Source organism: Theropithecus gelada, chromosome 4 (assembly GCF_003255815.1).
Source record: "Theropithecus gelada isolate Dixy chromosome 4, Tgel_1.0, whole genome shotgun sequence".
NCBI classification, from domain to species: domain Eukaryota; kingdom Metazoa; phylum Chordata; class Mammalia; order Primates; family Cercopithecidae; genus Theropithecus; species Theropithecus gelada.
Window position 1 is genome coordinate 151871449 of NC_037671.1, and position 23666 is coordinate 151895114.

General features: G+C 36.7%; 1 protein-coding gene across 11 annotated transcripts; it reads left to right on the plus strand.

Annotated features, from left to right (window-relative positions):
* The first annotated feature begins 1224 nt into the window (after positions 1-1224).
* RNF146 (ring finger protein 146) lies at positions 1225-23631 on the plus strand. 11 transcript variants are annotated; one of them, XM_025381777.1, is made up of 5 exons: positions 1225-1983; positions 15298-15407; positions 15583-15676; positions 21108-21235; positions 21665-23631. In XM_025381777.1, exon 5 carries the CDS (start codon positions 21666-21668, stop codon positions 22743-22745), a length of 1080 nt encoding a protein of 359 aa, XP_025237562.1. In that variant the 5' UTR covers positions 1225-1983; positions 15298-15407; positions 15583-15676; positions 21108-21235; position 21665; the 3' UTR covers positions 22746-23631. The 11 variants fall into 11 exon arrangements, with proteins under 11 accessions (XP_025237562.1, XP_025237561.1, XP_025237557.1 ...); XM_025381779.1 differs by lacking the exon at positions 15583-15676 and adding an exon at positions 20273-20419 and having other exon boundaries at positions 1726-1813; XM_025381776.1 differs by lacking the exon at positions 15583-15676.
* The last annotated feature ends 35 nt before the right edge of the window (positions 23632-23666 follow it).

Genomic DNA, 23666 nt, shown 5'->3' on the forward strand with positions numbered 1-23666 from the left:
GTGGGGTCAAAGATGTAATGAGGGGAGGATTTTAAAGTCATTGTTAGGACTTTGGTTTGTACTTGTGTTGGGAAGCCATAGGAGACTCTGAGCAAGGGAGTTACGGTATGATCTCACTTCTTTTTAAGTAATTTTGGATTCTGTATTGAGAACAGAGTCAAAGAAAAGACTAGTTCTTGGTCTACCATAATACTATAATCCAAACAAGTGATAATGTAGATTGTAGTGGAGGTGGTAAGCAGTTGGATTCTGGATATACTCTGAAGGAACAGCCAACAGATTATATGCCAATGTATATAAGACATAAAAGAGATGAATTAAAGATGGGTTTGAACAAAGAAAAATGCAGCCATTTGAAATACAAAGACCCTGGGTATGAGTGAGAAGAGGTGGAACTAGTTGACTACAGTCTGTGCCTGGATTCAAATCTTAGCTGTGTGTCTCTCTCTGTAAAATGGGAAGAATAATAGTGTCTACCTCATAGTTTATTAGGAGAATTAAATGAGTATATATGAATAAAGCACTTAGAGAAACACCCGGTACATCGTTAGTTAATACTAGCATTACCTCTTCAAGCTGGAATCTTCGAGTACATATCAAATTTTAGCTATTCTCTGTTCTTGGGCTGTGTAGGATACAGGGACAAAACTGAGTGGCTAATAAGAAGATAAAGATAGAAAACTAAGCTTAAAGGATATACACTTCAATATTTCTACATGTATAGAACTTATAAGAAAAACAGTATTGCATACATGCACAAGCATCACTGAACTAGATGCACCCTTCAAGAGATTGGTTGACATATTAATATATGTGAATAAAAACCCTGAAATAAACTGATTTCAGGGGAATAACAGAAAACATACACATTTCTATACCTATAAGGGCACTGAAAACTTCCAATCCTGAATCAGTTAATGAAATCCCAAAATGCGAGAAGACACTGTCACAGAATGTTGAAATACATACTCTTTTAAAGATAAAAGGTCTGCTCTTCCACCCTCTTCATTTTCCTACACATTAGGAAAACTTTATCAGTTCTGAAAAAGGAAACGTACATGCTAAAATGGTGAATTACTGCTAGAGGTCTGATGTTTAAAACCACAGGCTTGCGACCAAAATAACCTATTTAATTTTAGATTCTCACGCAGATTAATTTCTTTCTTCAGTTTCTCAGGCACTATTCTGTTTTTTTAAAAAGGGGAGGGCTCAAAATAAAATACCAATTTTTTCCCGTATTAAATTGCTCAACCATTAAAAAGGTGAATAAATTGGAAAGTCCTAAAGTACTCTCTCCCCTCCATCCCCGCCCACGACCCTCCTTTTTTTTTTTTTTTTCTTGAAGTGGAACAAGCAGTACTTTTGCTAAGGGATCTTCAAGCCGAAACTCAGCTAGGCGCCCCAGGGCTTCCTCGGGATAGCAAAGCTGGATTTTTGAGCAGCACCACCTGCCGGGCCTACACACGTTTTACTTCCTCCACCCCAAATCTCTCTCTGCTGGAACTGCATTCTTTCAGCGCCTCTGGGCCCTAATACAACCAAAGCACACTCTAAAGCAGCCAGAAGAATCCAAGCAGCGAAGTCGCCGGTCCCCACAAGCAAGAGAGTGCGGGCAGGCAGCGAAGCGATGCAGGGACAGAAAAAGGAGACGCCGGAGCCAGCTCGCGGGTGCGCGGCACGGCTTCCGCCCCGCGCGGCCCCGCCTCCGTGACGCGCCGAGTGGTCACGTGACGGCCGCGCGCGTTCCCGGCCGCTGCGGGCTCCGAGGCCAGAGAGAAAAGACTGCGAGGTGGCCGCAGCTGTGGCCGGAGAGGTGGGAGTCGGAGCGAGGCCCTCTCGGGGGAGCAGGGTGAACGCCGGCCACTCTAGGATCCTCACTCGGGGAGAGGAGGCATACCTCGCGGTGTCACCTCCAGCCGCAACGTACTCCGGGTCGGCCTTGCGCTCGGGGCCTGAGAGGGGCGGCGGCGGGGTCAGGGGCCGGTACGTAGATGGACGCCCTTGGGCTGGCGCGGCCCCGGCTGTCCGCGCAGAGGCGGGATGGGACAGCTCAGCCCTTTCCACCACCCCCGCCTTGGCTGCTGGGGCAGGCAAGACGACCGTGACAGCCCATGCGCTGCCCGAGGGCGCCGCAGCCCCTGCCCTAGGTGACGGCCGGAGCTGGTCTCGGTCCGGGTGCGAGGGGCGGAGCAGCGGCCATTACTGCGCAGCCTCTTCCGCCTGAGCCCGCGTCGCTGCCTCGGGTGGCAGGCGGGTCCCTCTCCTCCCCTTGGGCCGTGGTTTCAGGCCTTTACCCGGGGACCTCCTGGCCTCGAGGTGTAGGGGCGGCGATGGTTTTTCGACAGTAGCCTGCTCCCTGTTTCCCGTGTGGGATCAGACAGTTTAGGCCTTGGGTCAGATCGAAGCCAGGGCATACAGTCTGCATTTTTGTCTTTTCCCGGAGTGTCTCTGGCTGCTGCTTTCTCTTCTCTCTCTTCCTCCTTTTTTTCCTCCTCCTCGGTGTCTTGGTCTTGGCTAATACGAAGAGAGCAATCCCTGCACCTTGTTCTAGTGAAGCCCAGCGCTGCATATTCTTAGTTGTTTTGACGGCTGTTGAAGCATCGGAACAATTAAGAGATCTCACAGTATCCCTTGAGCCTCCAAACCCTCTGTGCATCTTGAAAGCTGAGACTGTTGCTTTGTTCTGTTTGTTGGGTGGGGAGTTCTCTTCCTACCCTCCATCCCATGAGAGGAGTGTGGGTCTTCCATTGTTGTCGCTATTTATTTTGCGAAGGCTTCTAAAGAATGTAAAATTGTTTTTAACAGTGTGGAGAAGGAACCGTCCTCTCCACAGGTAAAACCTACAGGACTGTAAGTTTACACACACATCCTGGCAACTAGAATTTTTTATCGTTAATGATTTTGGTATACGTTTTAATTTCTTTTCTACAAGTGCCATTTTAGTGAGCACTTATATCTCAAGTTTTGAACATTTTGTTTAATATTTTTGTAATATTGAAACAGTGTAGAACTGAGGTGAGAAGAAAGCCCAAAGATAGGGAACGCTTTGTTCTTTGTATGATTGACGTTTCAGGTACTGGGCGCATCACCCCCACCCCGTGTGTGTACTTTTCAAATGGGATGTGAACGTATAATGGCATTCAATCCAGTATATAATTATAGAATTTGGAAGACTTAGGACATTTTAGTCAGTGAATCTATATTTAGACTTTTAAAAGACATGGCATGTAAGGACACATGGAGAAAATGTCCCACACTAATACCAGGATTTGTGATTCTTGCTTTGCTGTTTTATGACTAGCAAATATTGTTTGTATAGAGTGCCTGGGTGCCCTAAAAACACATGAAAATAGGTCAAGTAAATCTCGTTTTAAAGAGAAAACCGGAAGAGTGAAACACCACTCTAAAAATAGATTTTGGATGTGTTTGTTTTGGTGCCTTGTGTATCTTAAAGTGGAGGATGTTGTTCAGTCCAATCTTTCATTTAGAATTTATGTCTCAAAGGGGCCAGTGTGTCATGTGGGCAGAATGGAAATACATTTAAATATTTTTTTTCTTTGCTGGTTGTTCAAAACTTGGTAGAATTATAATCATCAGGAAAACTTTCTCCAAATAGCTAGTCTTTTAGACAAGAGAAAGAAAAAATTAACTTTTTTTAAAAGGAGATGTCAACTTACAAAGTGTTTTGTTTCAGTCTCCACCAACTTAAATTGTCAGAGGAAAGGAACAGACTTTTTTAAAAAAGGATCCAAAACGATATTTTGAGTTGAAAGAAGAAAAGGATATTAAATATGTTGTTTTCACAATATCGATCTGTTTAAAGAGTATTATTTTATATGTTAACCATATACTACCAGGAAACATCTAACAGCTCTGACAGTTGGGAATTCGAATGCGTATTTTTCTCCCGTGTTAGTAATAGAAGGTACTGAGCCTTTTCCATTCTCTTACCTGGTTGCCTTGTGCCTGAGGAATCTGAATTTGTGGAACAACATCTTTGTGGATATAGAAACCAATTTATGTAACACTTGGCTACAACCACCTGTGCTTACTTATGGACTGTGTTTAGTTTTTGTGGCGTATTACCTTTTGGGTTAATTCAAATCCAAAGTGTTGTTAACTGACTGCTAATTAAAGCATTTAGAACTTAGAATTACAGAATTATACAGTAGGATGAGATAACAAAAGACTGGGGGTCTTTTGACTTGACCAAGGTCACACAGATAATTTTCCAAAGAGCTTCCTTATTTATGAAATAGTTGCTGGCTAAGAAACATCTGTGTGTGATATGATTAAAAGATAGTATTTGTTCACTTTTACATCTCATGTTTTGAAATAAAATGCAAAGCCCACTTTTTTGTTGTTTTGAGAAAAATTAAAGGATTTAATGCACTAGTATAAAGATTGTGAAGGCAGTAAGTAGATTGCCACATAGTAACGTCTTAAAGGGAAGTGATTCTTTAAAATAAAGTATCAGACCCCATTTAGTTGAAATGAGTTTTGTCTGAAGTTTCCAAGTATGACCTATTCTTTTTCTCAGCTAATTTTTAGCAGGCGATGATTAGGGCATTTAGTTACATATCTCAATTTGGGACTGGTTCATAAAAAATACTAAGATGTGTCTGCTAACTCACATTTAGATTTATCTACTCCTTTTATGTATATATAATTTTTTTTTGAGTTGTATACTAAAAGTGGGAACATTTCAAGTATTTTTTCTGTCACTAAGTGCTTTCATGTAGAACATTTCCTGTTTTGTGTATTTTGAATAAATGGTAAAAATCTTACATTAGCTGTTAATAATTGGAAAAATACAGTAAGTCTTCAAATATTTATAATTGATATTTGTCTTTGTTTTTATATGTACTTATATTGATGTTACATGCTCTTTTTTTTTCTTTGATTAAAGATAATCGCTTGCTTGAATCTATTACCTGAAAAAACTCGACTTTGATCTTGTGACTGACTTGAAAAGTGGGAGTATGAATATTTGGAGTTGTTACAAATTATAAATGGTACAATATTACTTCATTTTTAGTTGTATTTATTTTTCACTTATTTGAATGGGTCAAGATTTAAATTCATTGATAATCCCTAAACCGCTTTGTATATTTTTAAGTTTTACTTGTCACTTTTTTTTTTTCCTTCAGAATTGTTAGGGGCAAAGTATCTAATTTGGTTTTAGACTTTTTCTTTTTTTTATGTTACCTTCTTAATAGATCATCATATTAAGTTTGGTGTAAAATTTACAAGTCATTCATTCCAGTAGGAATTATGTATGTTTGAGTTATTTATGTTTGGCAAATTAATTCTGGCCTGCAGTTAAAATTATGCTGTTGTTTTACATCCCCCTATTGGTTAAAATAAAAGCATCCGTTCTCCTCCAACTTTAAAAAAATCTTTGTTTTCAAATAATATGGGTGTTTTCTGAGGACTTCTTCACATGGCTGTTCTAAGTATTACATGTATGCCCTATTTTGTGCCCAGTTGAAATTATAGTTGACCATTGAACAAGGCTTTGAACTGTGCAGTTCCACTTATACAAGAATTTTTTTTTCTGCCCCTGCCACCCCTGAGAGAGCAAAACCAATGCCTCCTCTTTCTCCTTATCCTGAAAAGGATGAAGACCTTTATGATGATCCATTTCTACGTAATGAACGTAAATATATTTTTCTTCCTTATGGTTTTTTTTTTTTTTTTTTTGAGACGGAGTCTCACTCTGTCACTAGGCTGGAGTGCAGTGGTGCGATCTCGGCTCACTGCAACCTCCGCCTCCCGGATTCAAGAGATTCTCCTGCCTCAGCCTCCCAAGTAACTGGGACTATAGGTGTGCGCTACCACACCCAGCTAATTTTTGTATTTTTAGTAGAGATGGGGTTTCACCATGTTGGCCAGGATGGTCTCGATCTCTTGACCTCATGATCTGCCCACCTCAGCCTCCCGAAGTGGTAAGATTACAGTCGTGAGCCACTGCACCCGGCCTCCTTATGATTTTTTTTAATAACATTTTCGTTTTTTTAGTTTATTGCAAGAAAACAATATATAATACAACATAGAAAATATATATTGATCCACTGTTTATATTATCAGTAAAGCTTCCAGCCAGTAGTAGGCTATTAGCAGTTAAGTTTTTGGAAAGTCAAAAGTTTTCCTGGAATTTTGACTGTGCAGTGGGTAGACACTCTTAATTCCTCACATTGTTCAAGGGTCAACTGTATAAATTCTCAGAGTTAGTAGGTGATGAGTCAGTTTGGCAGAATTGGGGCTACCTAAACCTGTTAACTTTGATTGTAACAGAATATGCAGTTTTCTTTTTTATCTGTCTTTGGCAAAAGTCTAGGTAAATTAACATTGAATTCATTGTCTCTATTAAATGATTCCTGTAATGACTTGTCAGTTTTGTAATGAGGTTAATATGCAAGACATTCTAGACCAGCATTGCCCAGTAAAGTAGCCACTAGCCACATGGAGCTATTGAGCACTTGACATGTATCCAGTCTGAATTAAGTTGGGCTGTAAGTGTAAAATACACACTGGATTTCAAAGATTATGCATACACTTACCCAAGAACATAAAATATTACATTAACAATTTATATTGAAACATATTGAAGTGGTAATGTAGAAACGTTGGATTAAATAAAATATATTATTGAAATTAATTTTACCTGTTTCTTTCTATTATTATTTTTGTAGAAATGGGGGTCTCACCATCTTGCCCAGGCTGGTCTGTAACTCCTAGGCTCAAGCCATCCCCCGCCTCACTACCCCCAAAGTGCTGGGATTACAGATGTGAGATACCATGCTCGGCCTCTTTTTATTATTATTAATGTGGCTAATAGAAAATTCGAAACTGCATATGTGGCTTGCATCATATTTCTGTTAGATAATACCTGACCTTTTCTGTGAGAGACAATACGTTGTAGAAAGACTTGTTTAAAGGTATATTTGAGTTTGAATCGCATCTCCCAATATTGATGGCTTTGTGACTTTAGGTAAGTCATTTAACTTCCTGAGCTTAGGCTTCCTCATTTGTAAAATAGGTACAGTCATATTTCACAGTTGTTTTGAGGATTCAGTGACATGGATTTGGTAGTGTTTCACTAACTGTAATATGCGAATCACTTGGAGATCTGGTTCTGTAGGTCTAGGGTGGCACTTAGGATTTTCGTTTGTGAACAGCTCCCAGGTAGGGCTGATAGTGCTAGTTGGGAATCCCAGTTTGTATAGCTAGGATCTAGAGCATTATATTAGTTTTAATTCATTTTCTTTCCCTGGCGTTTATCCAGTTAGTCTGCACTTTGAAAAAATTATTCATGAGGATATAGAAATTGAAAAAGTCACCAAAGCGTGCAAGATTGACTAAAATTATTTGAACTCTGCACTCAGGGTTACTGTAGGATTCCTGTTTACATCTGTTAAGTTTTTGGTCTGCTTTTAGCTGGAGTCACTTTTGTTGCTTGGATAATACTGCTAAATCTCAGCCAAGAAGACCTAGTTATGTTGTTTTACGCAAATGTATTTTTGAAAGATAATGCATAATTAGAGGTGAAATAAAAGAATGCTCAAAGTCAATCAGAGGGCAGTACAATTGACCCTTGAGCAACACGGGCTTAAGGGTGCCAACTCCTTGCACAATTGAAAATCTGAGTAAAGTTTTGACTTCCCCAAAATTTAACTACTAATAGCCTACTGTAAAGTCAGTTAACACGTTATGTATGTTATATGCATTATATACTATATTCTTTTTTTTTTTTTTTTTTTTTTTTTTGAGACGGAGTCTCGCTCTGTCACCCAGGCTGGAATGCAGTGGCCGGATCTCAGCTCACTGCAAGCTCCGCCTCCCGGGTTTACGCCATTCTCCTGCCTCAGCCTCCCGAGTAGCTGGGACTACAGGCGCCCGCCACCTCGCCCGGCTAGTTTTTTGTATTTTTTTTTTTAGTAGAGACGAGGTTTCACCATATTAGCCAGGATGGTCTCGATCTCCTGACCTCGTGATCCGCCCGTCTCGGCCTCCCAAAGTGCTGGGATTACAGGCTTGAGCCACCGCGCCCGGCCACTATATTCTTAAAATAGAAGAAAAATTACATTTAGAGTACTGCATTTACCGATACTGTGTTTATGTTACCTGTTTACAAGGTGTCTGTCTGAAATGATGGGTAACTGCAGCTGCAGACCCATCTAGGGCACATACCAAGTTAATTTAACTTCTTGTAATGGCATGACTTTTCTTGGCTTCTTGGGATCACTTCTAGCATCACTAGTGGCACTTCACATGGGTCCCATGGTGTTATTCAAGGTTTATGGTATTGCACTAATGATGAAAAATGTGCAGGAACAAGAAATTACGTTTTACTCCAATACACGCAGAGCTGATTAGTGTCACACAGCATATTAAGTGGAAATTCATAATAGCAACAGGAAATTATTACAATATGTACTATAATTTTATATGGCTATGATTCATACTGCATCTTTACATTTGTTTAAATTTCTTGTACCACCTCAAATGGCACCATATGTGTCTGTGTTTGCTAAGTTTTGATACACTTTAACTTATAATTTCTCTACATTTTATAGTACTAAATGATAAAATAGACTATATGTTTTATGCATTCATAATATACCTAATTTTTTCTTTTCCTTTTTTTGATATTTCAAGACTACATGATTCATCTGCAAGTTTTTTCAAATTGTCACAAATCTCAAAAAAAATTTCCAATATATTTATTGAAAAATCTGTATGTATATAAGTCATTTTGTTTATTTCCAACCTGTGTTGTTGAAAGGTCAACTGTATGAAGTTATCGTCAAAGATCTTTGAAGGAAGAAATGAAATCATCAATATTTTGAAAATTAGAGAAAGCCATTTCTAAGAGAATCCTAGAAATTACTTCTGGCAAGAATTAGAAAAAAAAAAATTGAAGAAATCGGCTAAAATAAATATGTCTTTGGCTGTGTTTTTTTTTGAAAATGGCATTAATATAATGAAACTGGAATATGAGTTATGGTCACTGATACATTCTTTTGTTTACTCCTAAACGTAACTAGACTAGAGGAGTGTGATGAGGGCAAGGATGTTCTTTTGAAGGAGAAAGTTCATGTTGATGGAAAGTCATTATTCATAGATACTTTGCTGTTATTTCAGTACAATTAAGTAAATAGTTCTCTGCTCCTGGGTTTGTGTGTGTGTGTGCTTTGTAAGGGGCTTTTTCAAATAATTTTGCTATTGATAAGTTACTCGAATTTAATCATTAGTCTTTAAATAAGGGAAGCAGAATGAGAGAACTGCATCTCCTTGAATTAATCAGATTTTTTTTTTTTTTAGTACCTTTGTTCTAGTGGATATGTAGCAAAGCTTTTATTTCAATATTTGTGGCTATAGCTTTATTTCAACGATGTGAAATAGTTTTATAGAAAAGATTACAGCTTATTTAGGTGTTCAAATATGGGGTCTTTAGAGGATTTTTTTGTACTTGTTTTGAAGCTGCTTTGTTTCAGTTAACTTAGATTCCTTTAAGAATCAACTTTTGTTTCGGAGATAAGATATTTATGGGTAAGACCTAGAGGAATAAATTAGATTGGTTAGAGATAATGTGTAAATGAATTCAAGAGATAAGGAGAATTAGAAACAAGGACATATTTTTTGTGTATTTCATAGGAATAAAATGGTACCTTCTACACGTCTGAATTATTAAAGTACAAATAGTGATTAAACAAAATTTTTAGAAGAAATGTTTTAATTGAATCTCCCACACTAGAAGTTTTAACATTCAATCAATTAGGTTCTGAGAATGATGGATTGGTACATCTTAAAAGACTTGTAAGATAGCGAAGGATAGACAGTGCTAATGACCAACAGCAACACCCAGCAGGACTTTCTTGAGCAAAAAACTTCATGTTCGAATTGTGGGTAAAGGCTGGGCATGGTGGCCCTCACCTGTAATCCCAGCACTTTGGGAGGCTGCAGTAGGAGCATCACAGGACTCCTTCCTGGTTAACAGACCCTGTCTCTTAAAACAAAAGGGTAAAGTAAGAGCAAATTGACTTTTGAGTGATGGTCCGAAAACCTTTGTGATGGGTAAAGGGTAGAATGTCTGTATAATTTTTCTGAACTGGAACACTTTTGTTAGGAGACGAAGGGCAAACTGGACAGATGCTGCGCTAACGTATGTGGTCATCCTAGTGAAGAATCATAACCTTTATTGGGGAAAGAGCTTTGTGAAGCTGTTTTGGCTGTTCAGAAACCCATCTTGGTTTATGCTTAGATTTTTATCTCCATTTTGGAGAATTCATTGCCAATGAACAATAGCTGGGTAAATGATTTGCTTGCCAGAAGATACAAAGATGGGTTGAATTTTATATTTGTAAATGTAGGAACTCCTTTAGATTTTAAGTTATATAAAGAAAGGATTAAAACTTAGATATTTTTATGTATCTTACAGATTCCAGCTGGGTGCCTTGTTCACAATTAGAACTCAAGTGTTATTTGAATAAATCGAATCCTTTGATATTCTATTCCTCACAATAGTTACTTTTAGGAGTTGATTTTTTATTCATCCAAAAAATATCAGTTCAACAAAAATTGATTGACACTTTACTAGCTACTTAGAGATATAAAAAGGTCCCTATCTTCAGGGGGTTCATGATTTCACAGAAGAGTCAGACTTCACAAATGAATGAAATTAGTGCATGTGATAAATTCAGTAATAAAAAAACATACAAAATATATAGAGAGAACAATTAACTTTCTGGAGGTAGTCAGAGAAAATGGTAGGGATAACCATTTCTGTGTAATATATTAAAGAACAAATAGGCATTCATAAGCTGTAAAAGGGAATAGATTGTACCAGGCAGGAGGAAATACAGAGCTACAAAGGGAGGTTTGCAGGACTATGAGTAATTTGATACAACTAGATTATTAATCTATGGGCGGTTGTTGAAGATAAAAAAGACTAGAGACTAGTTATTTACAGTTTATATCTTTAAAACCTTTTAATGTCCTAAGGAGCTTTGTCTTTATTGTGTAGGCTGAGGAGCCAATATTGTGCTTCACATATGGAAGAAACCTGGTTCATTTTGCCTTTTAAGTATATCATTCAGTCCTAGCTACTTGGGAGGCTGAGATGGGAGGATCACTTGAGCCAAGCAGTTTGAGGTTGTAGTGAGCTATGATCATGCCACAGCATTCCAGCTTGGGAAACAGACTGTAGAGTGAGTGAGTGTGTGTGTGTGTGTGAGAGAGAGAGAGAGAGAATCTCAAAGGCTTAGTAAATGAATTTGAGGGTGATAGTGACACAAGATAATCAGGCTGTACAATAGTTCAGGTGAGAGATGATGTAGGTTTAAACTAGAGCATTAGCAATGGGTAGAGAGGATAGATTCCAAAGGGATTAGGAATAAAAGTTGACAGAATTTATGTTGTGGTTGGTTGGGGTGGGGGAGCAGGAGGCTGTGTGGTGAGAGAAAGGACTTTGTCTTTTTCTCCATGAACACAAAAGTAGTTAAGGCATGAAACCTGAGATGTCATATTGTAAGAATTATGCAGAAATGGGGGTTTGTAAAATGTGTGTATATGAGAGATAAAGATAGGAGGGAGCCAAGGGTTCTGTTAAGTAAGAAGTAAAAAAGATTGGGTTCCAGAATGGGCAGGAAAGGAAATGAGATGGTCAAGAGATTGTAGGTCCCCATGAAATTGAAGAGCAGGTGTGGGAATGAGTAGGCTGGAAGAACCAGAGCTTGTGATCTGAGAGTCGGATTAAGATTTCAGAGAGGCAGCAGTTTAGGTGACAACTAGTTTCAAATGTGATCATAACATTTGGTTGCCGGAGAGGAGATTAATTTCTTCGAATTTAGGATTTAAGGAACTGAAAATTGAGGACAGTGTTTCTCAGATTGCATTTGAAGGACTAATGCATGAGTACCACCTGGGGTGAGATTCCTAGGTTTAAACCTATGTCTACTGGCCTAGAATTCCTAAGGAAAGGGGCTGAGAATCTGTATTTCTAATAAGCAGTTTCAGTGATTCTGATCACTGAAGTTGGGACAAGTTTCAGAACCTGTGCAATAGGTGTTGGATGGTTCATTTTCAAGGCTATTTAAATAGGCTCATAGTTATGTCAGCAGTTAGGATGAAGAGGATGATCAGTAGTGAAAAGATGACATTAATCCCTTACAGGTGGTGAGAGAGCAGTTTTAGGGGATTATAGGGTATGTTAAAGTCAGTGTGATAGAGACTTGAAAGAAATAATGATGTTGGAGCAGTAAATTGTCTCCTCCTGTCCTATATATAGGGAGTGTATGAAAATGTGCAGTTTCTGTTTGGAGTAGGCTGCAGCAAGGAAATGAACATAGCCTTCTTTGGTGCCATTGAAGTTGTAGGCTCCTTGAAGGTGGTGAAAGGGTTGAGAGGAAAGTCAAAACAGTGGAGTCCATATCATCTAAAGTCAGAGTAAAACAAAAAGCCAGGTTTCTTAGAACCCCTGTTTAGTCAGTATATTAGGCAGGGTTCTCTAGAGGGACAGAACTAATAGAATATAGATATATGAGTTTATTAAGTATTAACTTACACGATCACAAAGTCCCACAACAGGCTGTCTGCAAAGAGCAAGGAGAGCCAGTCCGAGTCCCAAAACTGAAGAACTTGGAGTCAGATGTTCGAAGCAGGAAGCATCCTGTATGGGAGAAAGATGTAGGCTGGGAGGCTAGGCCCATCTCTCTTTTTCACGTTTTTCTGCCTGCTTTATATTCACTGGCAGCTGATTAGATTGTGCCCACCAGATTAAGGGTGAGTCTGCCTTTCCCAGCTCACTGACTCAAATGTTAATCTCTTTTGGCAACACCCTCACAGACACACCCAGGATCAATACTTTGTATCCATCAATCCAATCAAGTTAACACTCAGTGTTAACCATCACAGTCAGTTACTTTTGAAAGTTCTCTGATTTTAAAACAAATTGTTTGTTCTGTTAAACATTTGGTAGGATAAGTCAGCTTGTATTTAGAGGTTACATACGGCCTTAAGAATATGTTTCTTTAAACACTAGAATTTTGAGATACCTTAGGGAGATAGATGCCCATAGTATGAGAGTCACATGGAACTAAAAGAATATTCAAGTCTCTTCTATTTTGTGTTTACTGTGAGATCTGTCATTTCTTTCGTTATCATGTGTTCTTGATTGTTCTGTGTAATGTGATGTGTGTCCTGTAGTGGACATGGTGAAGTGAAGAAGGAAATACTAAATGAGAAGAAAGAAGGTTAATGACTGAGATGGTACAATTTTTTAAGAGTACAATTCCATGTAGTTAATTTCACTTACAATGTTGTGCAACCATCACCATTATAGATTTTCCACAACTTTTTTTTTTTTTTTTTTAGCATTACAAACAGAAACTCTGTACCCATTAGGCAAATAACTCCTCACTTTCCTTCCCTCAGTCTCTGGTAACCTCTGATACCTTCTGCTTCTATGAATTTGCCTATTCTTGATATTTCATATAAGTAGAATCATACATCTTTCCTGTATCTGGCTTATTAGTATGTTTTCAAGGTTCATCTATGTTGTAGCACATATTTCTTTTTATTACTGAATAATGTACTGTTGTATTTGTAGACCACATTTTGTTTATCCATTCATCTGTTGACAGATACTTGAATTGTGTCCACCTTTTACCTAATATTTCTGCAGTGAACATTGGCATACAAGTATCTGAGAACCTGTTTTCAATTCTGTTGCTATATCCCTGGGAGTGGAATTGCTGGGTTGTATTGGTAATTACGTTTAGCTTTTTGAGGAAGCAACAAATTATTATTCACAGCAGCTACACCCTTTTACCTTCCTACCAGCAGTGTTCAAATGTCCTATTTTTCTACATCCTTACCAACACTATTATTTTCCCCTTAAAAAAGTTGTAGCATCCTTATAGATGTATCATTGTGATTTTGATTTACATTTCCCTAATTGCTAATAATGTTAAGGATCTTTTTGTGTGTTTATTGCTCGTTTGTATATCTTCTTTAAGTTCTTTGCTCATTTTTTGCTCACTTTTTAATTGGTTTGTCTTTGTTGTTGAGCTGTAGTTCTTTACATGTTCTGGATACTGAATGTTTATCAGATACATGATTTGCCAAAATATTCTCCCATTCTGCAGTTTTTTAATTTTTTTAACAGTGTCTTTTGATGCACAAAAATTTTAAACTTACATAAAGCCCAATTTATTTCCTATGTTTCTCATGCTTTTGATGTCATAACTAGGAATCCATTGCAAATCTAAGGCCATGAAGATTTGCCCCTGTGTTTTCTTCTAAGAGTTTTATGGTTTTATTTCTCATATTTAGGTTATTGGTTCATTTTGAGTTAACTTTTATATATAGTGTAAGGTAGAGGTCCAGCTTAATTATTTTGCATGTGGAAATCCAGTTGTCCCAACATTAGTTAGAGGCTCCTCTTTCCCCCATTGAGTAGACTTGATACCCTTTTGGAAATATCAGTTGACTATTGATATATGAGTTTATTTCTGTGCTCTCAATTCTATGTCATTGGTATATTTATATCTATCCTATGCCAGCACCAAACTGTCTTGTTGCCTTAGCTTTGTAGTAAGTTTTGACATTGGATTTTTCAAGATTGTTTGGGTTACTTAGGGTCCTTTGCAATTCCATATGAATTTGAGGATTGCTTTTCCATTTCTGCAAAAAAAGGTCAGTGGAATTGTCATAGGAATTGTGTTGAGTCTGTAAATCACTTCGGGTAGTATTGTCATTTTAATATGTTAAGTCTTCCAATCCATACATCACTTGTCTATTTACTTAGCTCTTCTTTAATTTCTTTCAGTAATGCTTTATAGTTTTCTGTGTACAAGTCTTTCACTTCCTGGGTTGATTCCTGGCTATTTTATTCCCTTAGATGCTATTATGAATGAATTGCTTTCTTGATTTCTTTTTTGGATTGTTGTCTGCTGGTGTATCAAAATGCAACTGATTTTTATGTGTGTCAAACTTGTAACCTGCAACTTTGCTGAATTTGTTTATTAGCTTTCTTGGGGATTCTATGCGATCTTCTATATAGAGAGAATAAATATACTTTTACTTCCTCCTTATCCGTCTGTATACCTTTATCGCTTTTCCCTAATTTGCTCTGCTAGAACTTACAGTCATGTTGAATAGCAGTGGTAAAAGCATGCATCTTGTCTTTAATTTTTTCCACTTTTAAGATAAAGTTTTCCACTGAATTTTGTGAAAGGATTATAAATAATTAATTGATTCTCTTGATTTTAATTACTCTTTTTTCTTTTGCAGCATAAAGAATGAACCAGCAGTGGAAGAGAAAATACTGCAAGCTGGCTGACTGCTGATGAAGAAAATGCTTTATTTTTATGGCAGGCATCTGTGGGATCTGTAATAGTAATGTAAGTGTAGCATCATTTTTTTTTTCAGTGCTGTAGTAAATTAAGTGGATTGGTTTAAAGCACAGTAAATTGAGTATCTGTCATATTTAGTTTTAATTATATAAAATGAGCATTTTCTGTTGACTTATAGGTGCTTTATTAACAATTTATTTACATTAAATTATCGTTAATGTAGATTTCCAAGTCTCCTCAGAGGGAAAAATCTCTAAGAAAAACTGAAGACACAGGAGTTTGCTCATAGAAGGCTAAAATACTGAAGAGATCTCCAGGTCCTCTGGGTTCTACCTTCTTTTTACATAATAATTTTCTTAAATAACTAAGCTAGGCAAGTAGTACTAGCTTTTATAAATAAGACAAACTACTGGGTTATAAAAACTCTAGTTACTAAAAACTTGTTTCACTAAATTAAAGGAATTTCTACATAATTGATTTTTTTAATGTAGTACCTCATTGCTTTTTATTCATATCACTTCACTCTGATCCCCAGTTTTACTAGCTGTGCTTTCATCATTTATCTTTGCATGAAATGCTTTAAAGTGTTACATACTACCTTGGATTTGTCCATATTTAACTTCACCCTATTACTGATGAAACATTTTTGCACTATGAATATATTTGTTTTCTAAAGTAATATAAACCATATGCAACTTGATGTCACTCATGAAAAATGTAGTGAATATTTTATTGACTTTTAATTATAGCATTTTTCTTATTAGACCAAGAGTGACCTTAGTAGATCCTATTTCACATTTTCCCAGTTTGACATAAAACTTGCTATCTGCTCTTCCAGTATGATACTGGTTACATGTAATGATATCTATTAACAATAATTAATTTATTACTTAAAAGTATGACCATATTTTTATTCAGTATTGAAAATTTGATAATTGAAAAATGATACTAATAAACGTTTGTCTTTAAAAATACATCTTTTATTTAATCCTGTCCATTTATCTATCTATATACATTTTTAAATATCTTAATAGGTCAGATAGTCTAGGTGCTGGTCATCAAGGAGCTTACTATGATCTAGTAAATGAGACATGTATGTAATTAAACAGTGGAATAGATGCCATATTAAGGTAACAATAAGATGCTATTGACACTGAACAGAGGGAGAGATTAATTTTATCTGAACGGTTCAGAGTGAACAGAGTAAGTTTCACTTTGCCTCTAAAGAATGAGTAGAATTTTAACAAAGAAAATTAAGAAACATTTTTCAAGCCAAGGGAATGAGGAGGGAAACAACTGCCTAATCATCAACACATTTTAGAGGAGTCAGGTAACAGTAATATGTGGGAAGGCAGGGTAGGAGAAAGAGAATTCAAAATAAGTGCCGGGAATGAACATTTTATTTAGTACTTACTATATTACCAGATTTTACATTTATTTAACATAAAATCAATGTTAATTGATTTTCATACTTAGGGACAGAGTATATTGATCAGTCTTGGAGGAGTTAGGTGACAGTACTAACTAGATGTTGAGTGGTTAGCTTTGTAAACAAGTAGCAGTACCCCATATTGAGCCAGGAGGAATAATGATAAGACAGAGTAAAGGTAAAGATAGATTTTCAGGATTTATTTTTGACTTACCTAATTTCTCAGTGATAGAGGTGTTAGTATATTGATAAACTAGGAGGGAGGAGTTTTATGATAGTCTTTGGGGAATAGGGAAAGAAAGATGTCTTGGCCGAGTAAAAGGTTACTGGGATTGATGGTGTTTAGGAAATCAAAATAGCTACTAAGTGTGTGGGGTTCACAACTTTTGCACCACACAAAAGTGAATTGTATGGTGAAATTTTTGTCACTTAGAATAACTTGCTTGATTATTCTTTATTGCGAATGTCTCCCTTGTTGGCTTTTGTGGTGGTGGTCTATCTTTATTCCCTGTTCTTCTCTGACCGTTCCTTACACCCCTTCCTGGCTATTTTACCAGACAAATATTGGAGTAATTCAAGATTCTGTGGCTGGCCCTTTTGACTGCTGTCTCTACAGGTTTAATTTGGGCATTTACTCATTTTCATGGCTCCAAGGACCATGTATGTGTTGGTGAGTCACCAGACTTTTTTCAGCTTAGATTTATTCTTGGAGTACCAAATGAGTAAATTCAGCTGTCATCTATCTATCTCCACCTGGAGACCTTAATAAAGTCATTATGTCTGAGACAGAACTCTCCTCAAATTCTGAATTTTGGTGAATGTGTCACCACCCATCAGTAACCAAATGCTTTCATTTCTTTTTCCTTAGCATTCTTATATTATTGGAACCTTACATCAGCACCCTGCCTCTAATTATCTTATACTTGCATTACTACCTGGATATTCTAGTTTCCCTTTCACCTACCTCCTCCTGCATTACCATACTTTCCTCCAACCTGCTGTTCAAATGGTCTGGAAGCTACTAAACTGGCTGTTAGTACCTGATGTAAAACCTTTCAGTGAACTCCTCTTGTCTCATTAGTGGTTCATATGTGGACCAGCTTCATAGAAATCCTTGAGCCCCTTGAAATTATGTGTAGGATTGTTCCCTTTTTTGTGTCTGTAATTGGATTCTGAATTCAGACTTTAAAAATCTGATTTTTAATATTTGGAGTTTTTATTGCTGGCTAAAAATTTCTTGAATACTACATATACTAAAGACCTTTTTTGCTTATAATAATTTTGCCTTCCATTTGACTAATTATCCAAGAAGTTTCAAGGAAATCTGAGTTCTTGGAGATTTCCACTAACTCTGCCCATACCCCTCTATATTTTGTCTTCTTAAGAAGACGACTTAGTATTAATAAACTCTTAATAGTCTTACAGAAATATTTCACATGGTTTATCTATTGGAAGAAGGGGATTTATACTTAAAAGTTGGAATATCACATGAAGAATTCAGTGAAAACGTCTTTGAAAATAAGTGATGTATTATACTTATTAATAGAATTGGACTACACTCCAAATTTCTATGTGTTAAATTTTTAGTTTAGTAAACTGGAAATAAATTCCCTTTTTCAAAATGATTCAAAATTAGAATTTTATGAGACATTTATGAGATAGGGAATACCTCTTTTGATTAGCATTAATACTTGCTTTACACAAAGGGAGGGGAAAAGCATTTCTTATTTACATATTGGTATGATCATCTGCATACATTTAGTCTCCTACCTATTTTAAGATCATTGAAAGTATGCAAAATAGAGCCTGTGTAGGGTAGATTAAAATGGTTTTTTAAAAAGCCTTGAAGTATGTCTTACAGGTAGACTAGCAGTTTGGGGTTACTTTGTGTCTATCTTGTTACACATTTTATGTGTATCTTGCTTATTACATGTGCCTCATTCAGAATTAAAGAAGAAATATTACTAAGTTTTTCTGCCCATTTGTTGGTGATAGACTAACAGGATACTTGATGGGCTAAACAGAATCAGAATTTATAAACTGCTATGGCAAATTGATAGTTAAGAGTGCTTCAGATGAAATAATGACCACTTAGCTGACTGGTGTCCATTGTTTTCAGATTAACTTTGTCCAACTTTACTTCATTCTAATGACAGAACCAAAATACCTGCACAAACCGAATTGTTTTGCCTTTCCAATTGTGTTGTTGTTACAATTCATGCCTTCTCCTGGGATGATTGTAATTGCTTAGTTTTGAAATTACGTGTTTTGGTTTATTCATACATGCAAGAGTAAGAGTCATGCAAAATATTGATCATATTAAGTAGGGTGGAGGATAATGTTTTTAGGTTGAAAACTTTTTTTTCTGTAGATAAACGAGCTGTATGTGATGGAAAACTGACTTCTTGGACCAGTTTTACTTAAAACAAATACAGTAGGTTTGGAATTATGTATTTAAAAGCATGGCATTGGTCCATGTGACATGTTGGGTATCTTGTTTACATTTTACCAGACTTTATTTTTATTTATGTTTTAAATTTATGAGCCTGTCCTTTGCTCATAAGGTACTTAGATGGTTTAAGATATAGACTTCTTATATAAAGATGTTGCTGTTGTTTTTCCAAAGTAATGATGATCATCAGCCCATTTTTCTATTTAGTCTTATGAATAGAATTATGAGTAGACTCTATTAAATTATTACTTGTAAATGGATTGCTTTCCTGTTCTTTTTCTTAACTGGAGCTTTAAATAAATATGGAACTTGGAACAAAAAGAATTTCAGGAATTTTATGGAAACTTACTTTTTTGACCTAAATTGAAAGGGATGAAAGTTTCTGAAAACCTAACAAAATGTGTGCACAGCCAATTCTTTTAGGGGAGGAAATAGGCAGGGAATGTTAATTGGCTATTTAAAAAACATATGCCTTAGTTTGTAACTTATTGTTGTTTCAAGTTACAAGATCTTTGAAGGCAAGTGTTTATCTCAAAATATGTGAAAGCTTTTATAGTGCTTAACATACTAAGACGTCCTATTAGGGTTTATTTAGAACAAGCTTATCCAACCTGTGGGCAACATGCGGCCCAGGGTGGCTTTGAATGCAGCCCAACACAAATTCATAAGCTTTCTTAAAACATTATGTGTGTTTTTTTTTTTTTTTTTTTTAGCTTATCAGCTATCATTAGTGTTAATGCATGTTATGTGTGGCCCAAGACAATTCGTTTTCTTCCAGTGTGGCCCAGGGAAACCAAAAGATTAGACACCCCTGACTTAGAACTTTCCATAGGTTAGGAAAAATTTGTACTTTCTTGATGTCTATAACCTAGAATTTTTGGTAAAGGAATTGATTGGAAATGTTATTAAAAGTTGAAAATAATTTGGAAATTAAGCATTTTAGTGATCAGTTCTTCCACTGAAACTGTGTCGCTTCCTTTACTAAATATGTGTCATCTTTTTAAAAACTTAATATGTTGCTTCCTTTACTAGAAAATTGCCATCTTTTTGAGCCTTGTCTATTGAGGAACCAAGAACACAGAAAAGGCAGTAAAAAGAAAAAAAAAAAAAAGGATTGTTTTAAGATTGGATGTGCTGTGATGATAGCCTAGGATTATTGTTTTTCAATTTTTGATGAGCGTAAGCATTCTTAGTGACTATATCTTTTGTAACTACTGGACCCATTTAGAATGGCAGAATTAGCTGGCACAAAGATTGTCATTCATTTTAAGCTTTAATCTCTGACATCTTCATCTTCATTTCTCAGTCTTTTTTACTTATCAGTGGTTTCCTCCCTCTATTATTTTCTCCCCTTTTAATTTTTTTTTTTTTTTAACTATGGGGAAAAAAAAATTAAATGTTTCCTTAGCAGGGCACAATAAGGCTTTCATGACTTGGCTTTTGATTATCTTTACACCTTCATCTCCTGCTCTTCCATTGCTTGTATGACTATTTGACTCAGTGTCTTGCACATGCCTCTGCCTGGAATCTGCTCCACTGCCCAGGCCCCTCTGAATGAACACTAAACTTTCTAACCTATGTCCATCCTCTCATCTCTCTCTCTCTCTTATTTTTGTAAGTATGTTAACACATTCTGATTATGCAGGAATCAGGCCATATTGTAATTATCTGCATATTTGTTTCCTTATTTAACAGAGTACTTGTGTGTCTTATTTATCATTAGACCCATCAGTACTTAGTATCTAGACCATGGTAGGTGTTTGGTAAACGTTTATCTGAATCAGCAAGGCAGAAATTATAAATTTTATGTCAGTGTTTAAGCTGGATACATCCAATTTGACAAATCTTTTTTCTTCCTCCTCTTCAGGGCATCTTCAATATTCATGTTATTTTCTCCCTTGGTCTTATGTGATTGTTACCTTTATGAAGCTTTAGTGATTACAAAGCACTTTTTTTGTCCATTTTTACCTGAGCTTTGTAAACTCTGATTTGCAGGTAAGGAAATTTAGACTAAGGGTTTAACTGCATGCCTAAGAGCACATAGTTAATAAAGAACTCTAAAACTCAGATTTTTAGATTTCTTGTCTAGCGTTCATTTCACTGTATAATAGCTGCCATGATCCTTTTTCCCTCCACTGGATGCAGCTTTTCATTATATAGTTCTTCAGTGTGTTTCTCCAGGGCCGATCTGTAAGTGCACTGATGGAATTTTTATACATTCCCAAAGTATGTACAAGTAAATGCTTATAAAACGTTTTCATTGGTTGGAGAGTTTTTCTTCTACTTTCATCTTCATATCCCCATTGTCTAGAATGTGGCTTGCATATAATGCACATAATAGGTGGTTAGTATTTTCATAATTGTTGAATTAAGATATTGCAAGAATTAAAACATGACTTTAATATTTTATGTATTTTTTCTTAGGATGGCTGGCTGTGGTGAAATTGATCATTCAATAAACATGCTTCCTACAAACAGGAAAGCGAACGAGTCCTGTTCTAATACTGCACCTTCTTTAACCGTCCCTGAATGTGCCATTTGTCTGCAAACATGTGTTCATCCAGTCAGTCTGCCCTGTAAGCACGTTTTCTGCTATCTATGTGTAAAAGGAGCTTCATGGCTTGGAAAGCGGTGTGCTCTTTGTCGACAAGAAATTCCCGAGGATTTCCTTGACAAGCCAACCTTGTTGTCACCAGAAGAACTCAAGGCAGCAAGTAGAGGAAATGGTGAATATGCATGGTATTATGAAGGAAGAAATGGGTGGTGGCAGTATGATGAGCGCACTAGTAGAGAGCTGGAAGATGCTTTTTCCAAAGGTAAAAAGAACACTGAAATGTTAATTGCTGGCTTTCTGTATGTCGCTGATCTTGAAAACATGGTTCAATATAGGAGAAATGAACATGGACGTCGCAGGAAGATTAAGCGAGATATAATAGATATACCAAAGAAGGGAGTAGCTGGACTTAGGCTAGACTGTGATGCTAATACCGTAAACCTAGCAAGAGAGAGCTCTGCTGACGGAGCGGACAGTGTATCAGCACAGAGTGGAGCTTCTGTTCAGCCCCTAGTGTCTTCTGTAAGGCCCCTAACGTCAGTAGATGGTCAGTTAACAAGCCCTGCAACACCATCCCCTGATGCAAGCACTTCTCTGGAAGACTCTTTTGCTCATTTACAACTCAGTGGAGACAGCATAGCTGAAAGGAGTCATAGGGGAGAAGGAGAAGAAGATCATGAATCACCATCTTCAGGCAGGGTGCCAGCACCAGACACCTCCATTGAAGAAACTGAATCAGATGCCAGTAGTGATAGTGAGAATGTATCATCTGCAGTTGTTGCACAGCACTCCTTGACCCAACAGAGACTTTTGGTTTCTAATGCAAACCAGACAGTATCCGATCGATCAGATCAATCGGGAACTGATCGATCAGTAGCAGGGGGTGGAACAGTGAGTGTCAGTGTCAGATCTAGAAGGCCTGATGGACAGTGCACAGTAACTGAAGTTTAAATAAAAATGTCTTCAGCTCCATGCTCAAGGTTGAAAAGGTTACCTGTAAATTTCTGCCCGCATAACATTATACTCATCCCTAGTAGTGCATTTTGGGAGTTGGGGTGGGAAGGGGTATGGGAAGGATAGACCCGTAATCAAAATGTCTAACATGTCTCTGTTGAGAAATTTATTTAATGTAAGGAACTTGGGTGTTAATAGTTGAGAGCTGTTTAGTAATAACCCAGTTTTCTCGAGGTCTGTTTACTTTATAGTTTTTAAAAACTTCTGTAGTTCTTTTGGCCAGTGTGTTTGTATTATCTGTGCATTAATGGTCCTCATCTGACTCCTGCATTGTGTCTTATTTTTCTGCATGGATTGGCATAAGACCATTACTAAAATTTGGCACCTGTGAGATGTTTGATATTATGAGCAGGAAGCATAATTTAATGTAAGAATAGATGTGAATTTGGGATTTCAAAATAGATGAATAACTACTATTTTATAGTAAAGTTATTGATATGGAAATGAAAACAGCCAGTAACTTATGTTTCAGAATGTTTGTAACACACTTCATGGCGTTCCCATAGGCTTTGCTGTCTAGTCTTATAGTTTGAGGTTTTTCTGGTCAGCATTTTTCTTTTTGATTACAAAATTTATAATTTAATAAATACTAGAGTTTATCAGAAACAATTTGTCTCTTGTTTGAGTGTGGAAAGGGTGTGGAAACATTTTGACATTTGTGACCAAAGGTCACTTAAAAAGTGGTAGTTTTAATTGGTTGTTTTCAGCTTTAAATCACCTGCCCAGAAAAGTCTGATTTTTTTTCTTGAGATTATTTAACAGATTATTATTTAAACAGAACCTATAGGCAGTGTGTATATAATAAATATATATGGAAATAAAATTAAAGCAGATACCATTAATATTTTATATTTTCCT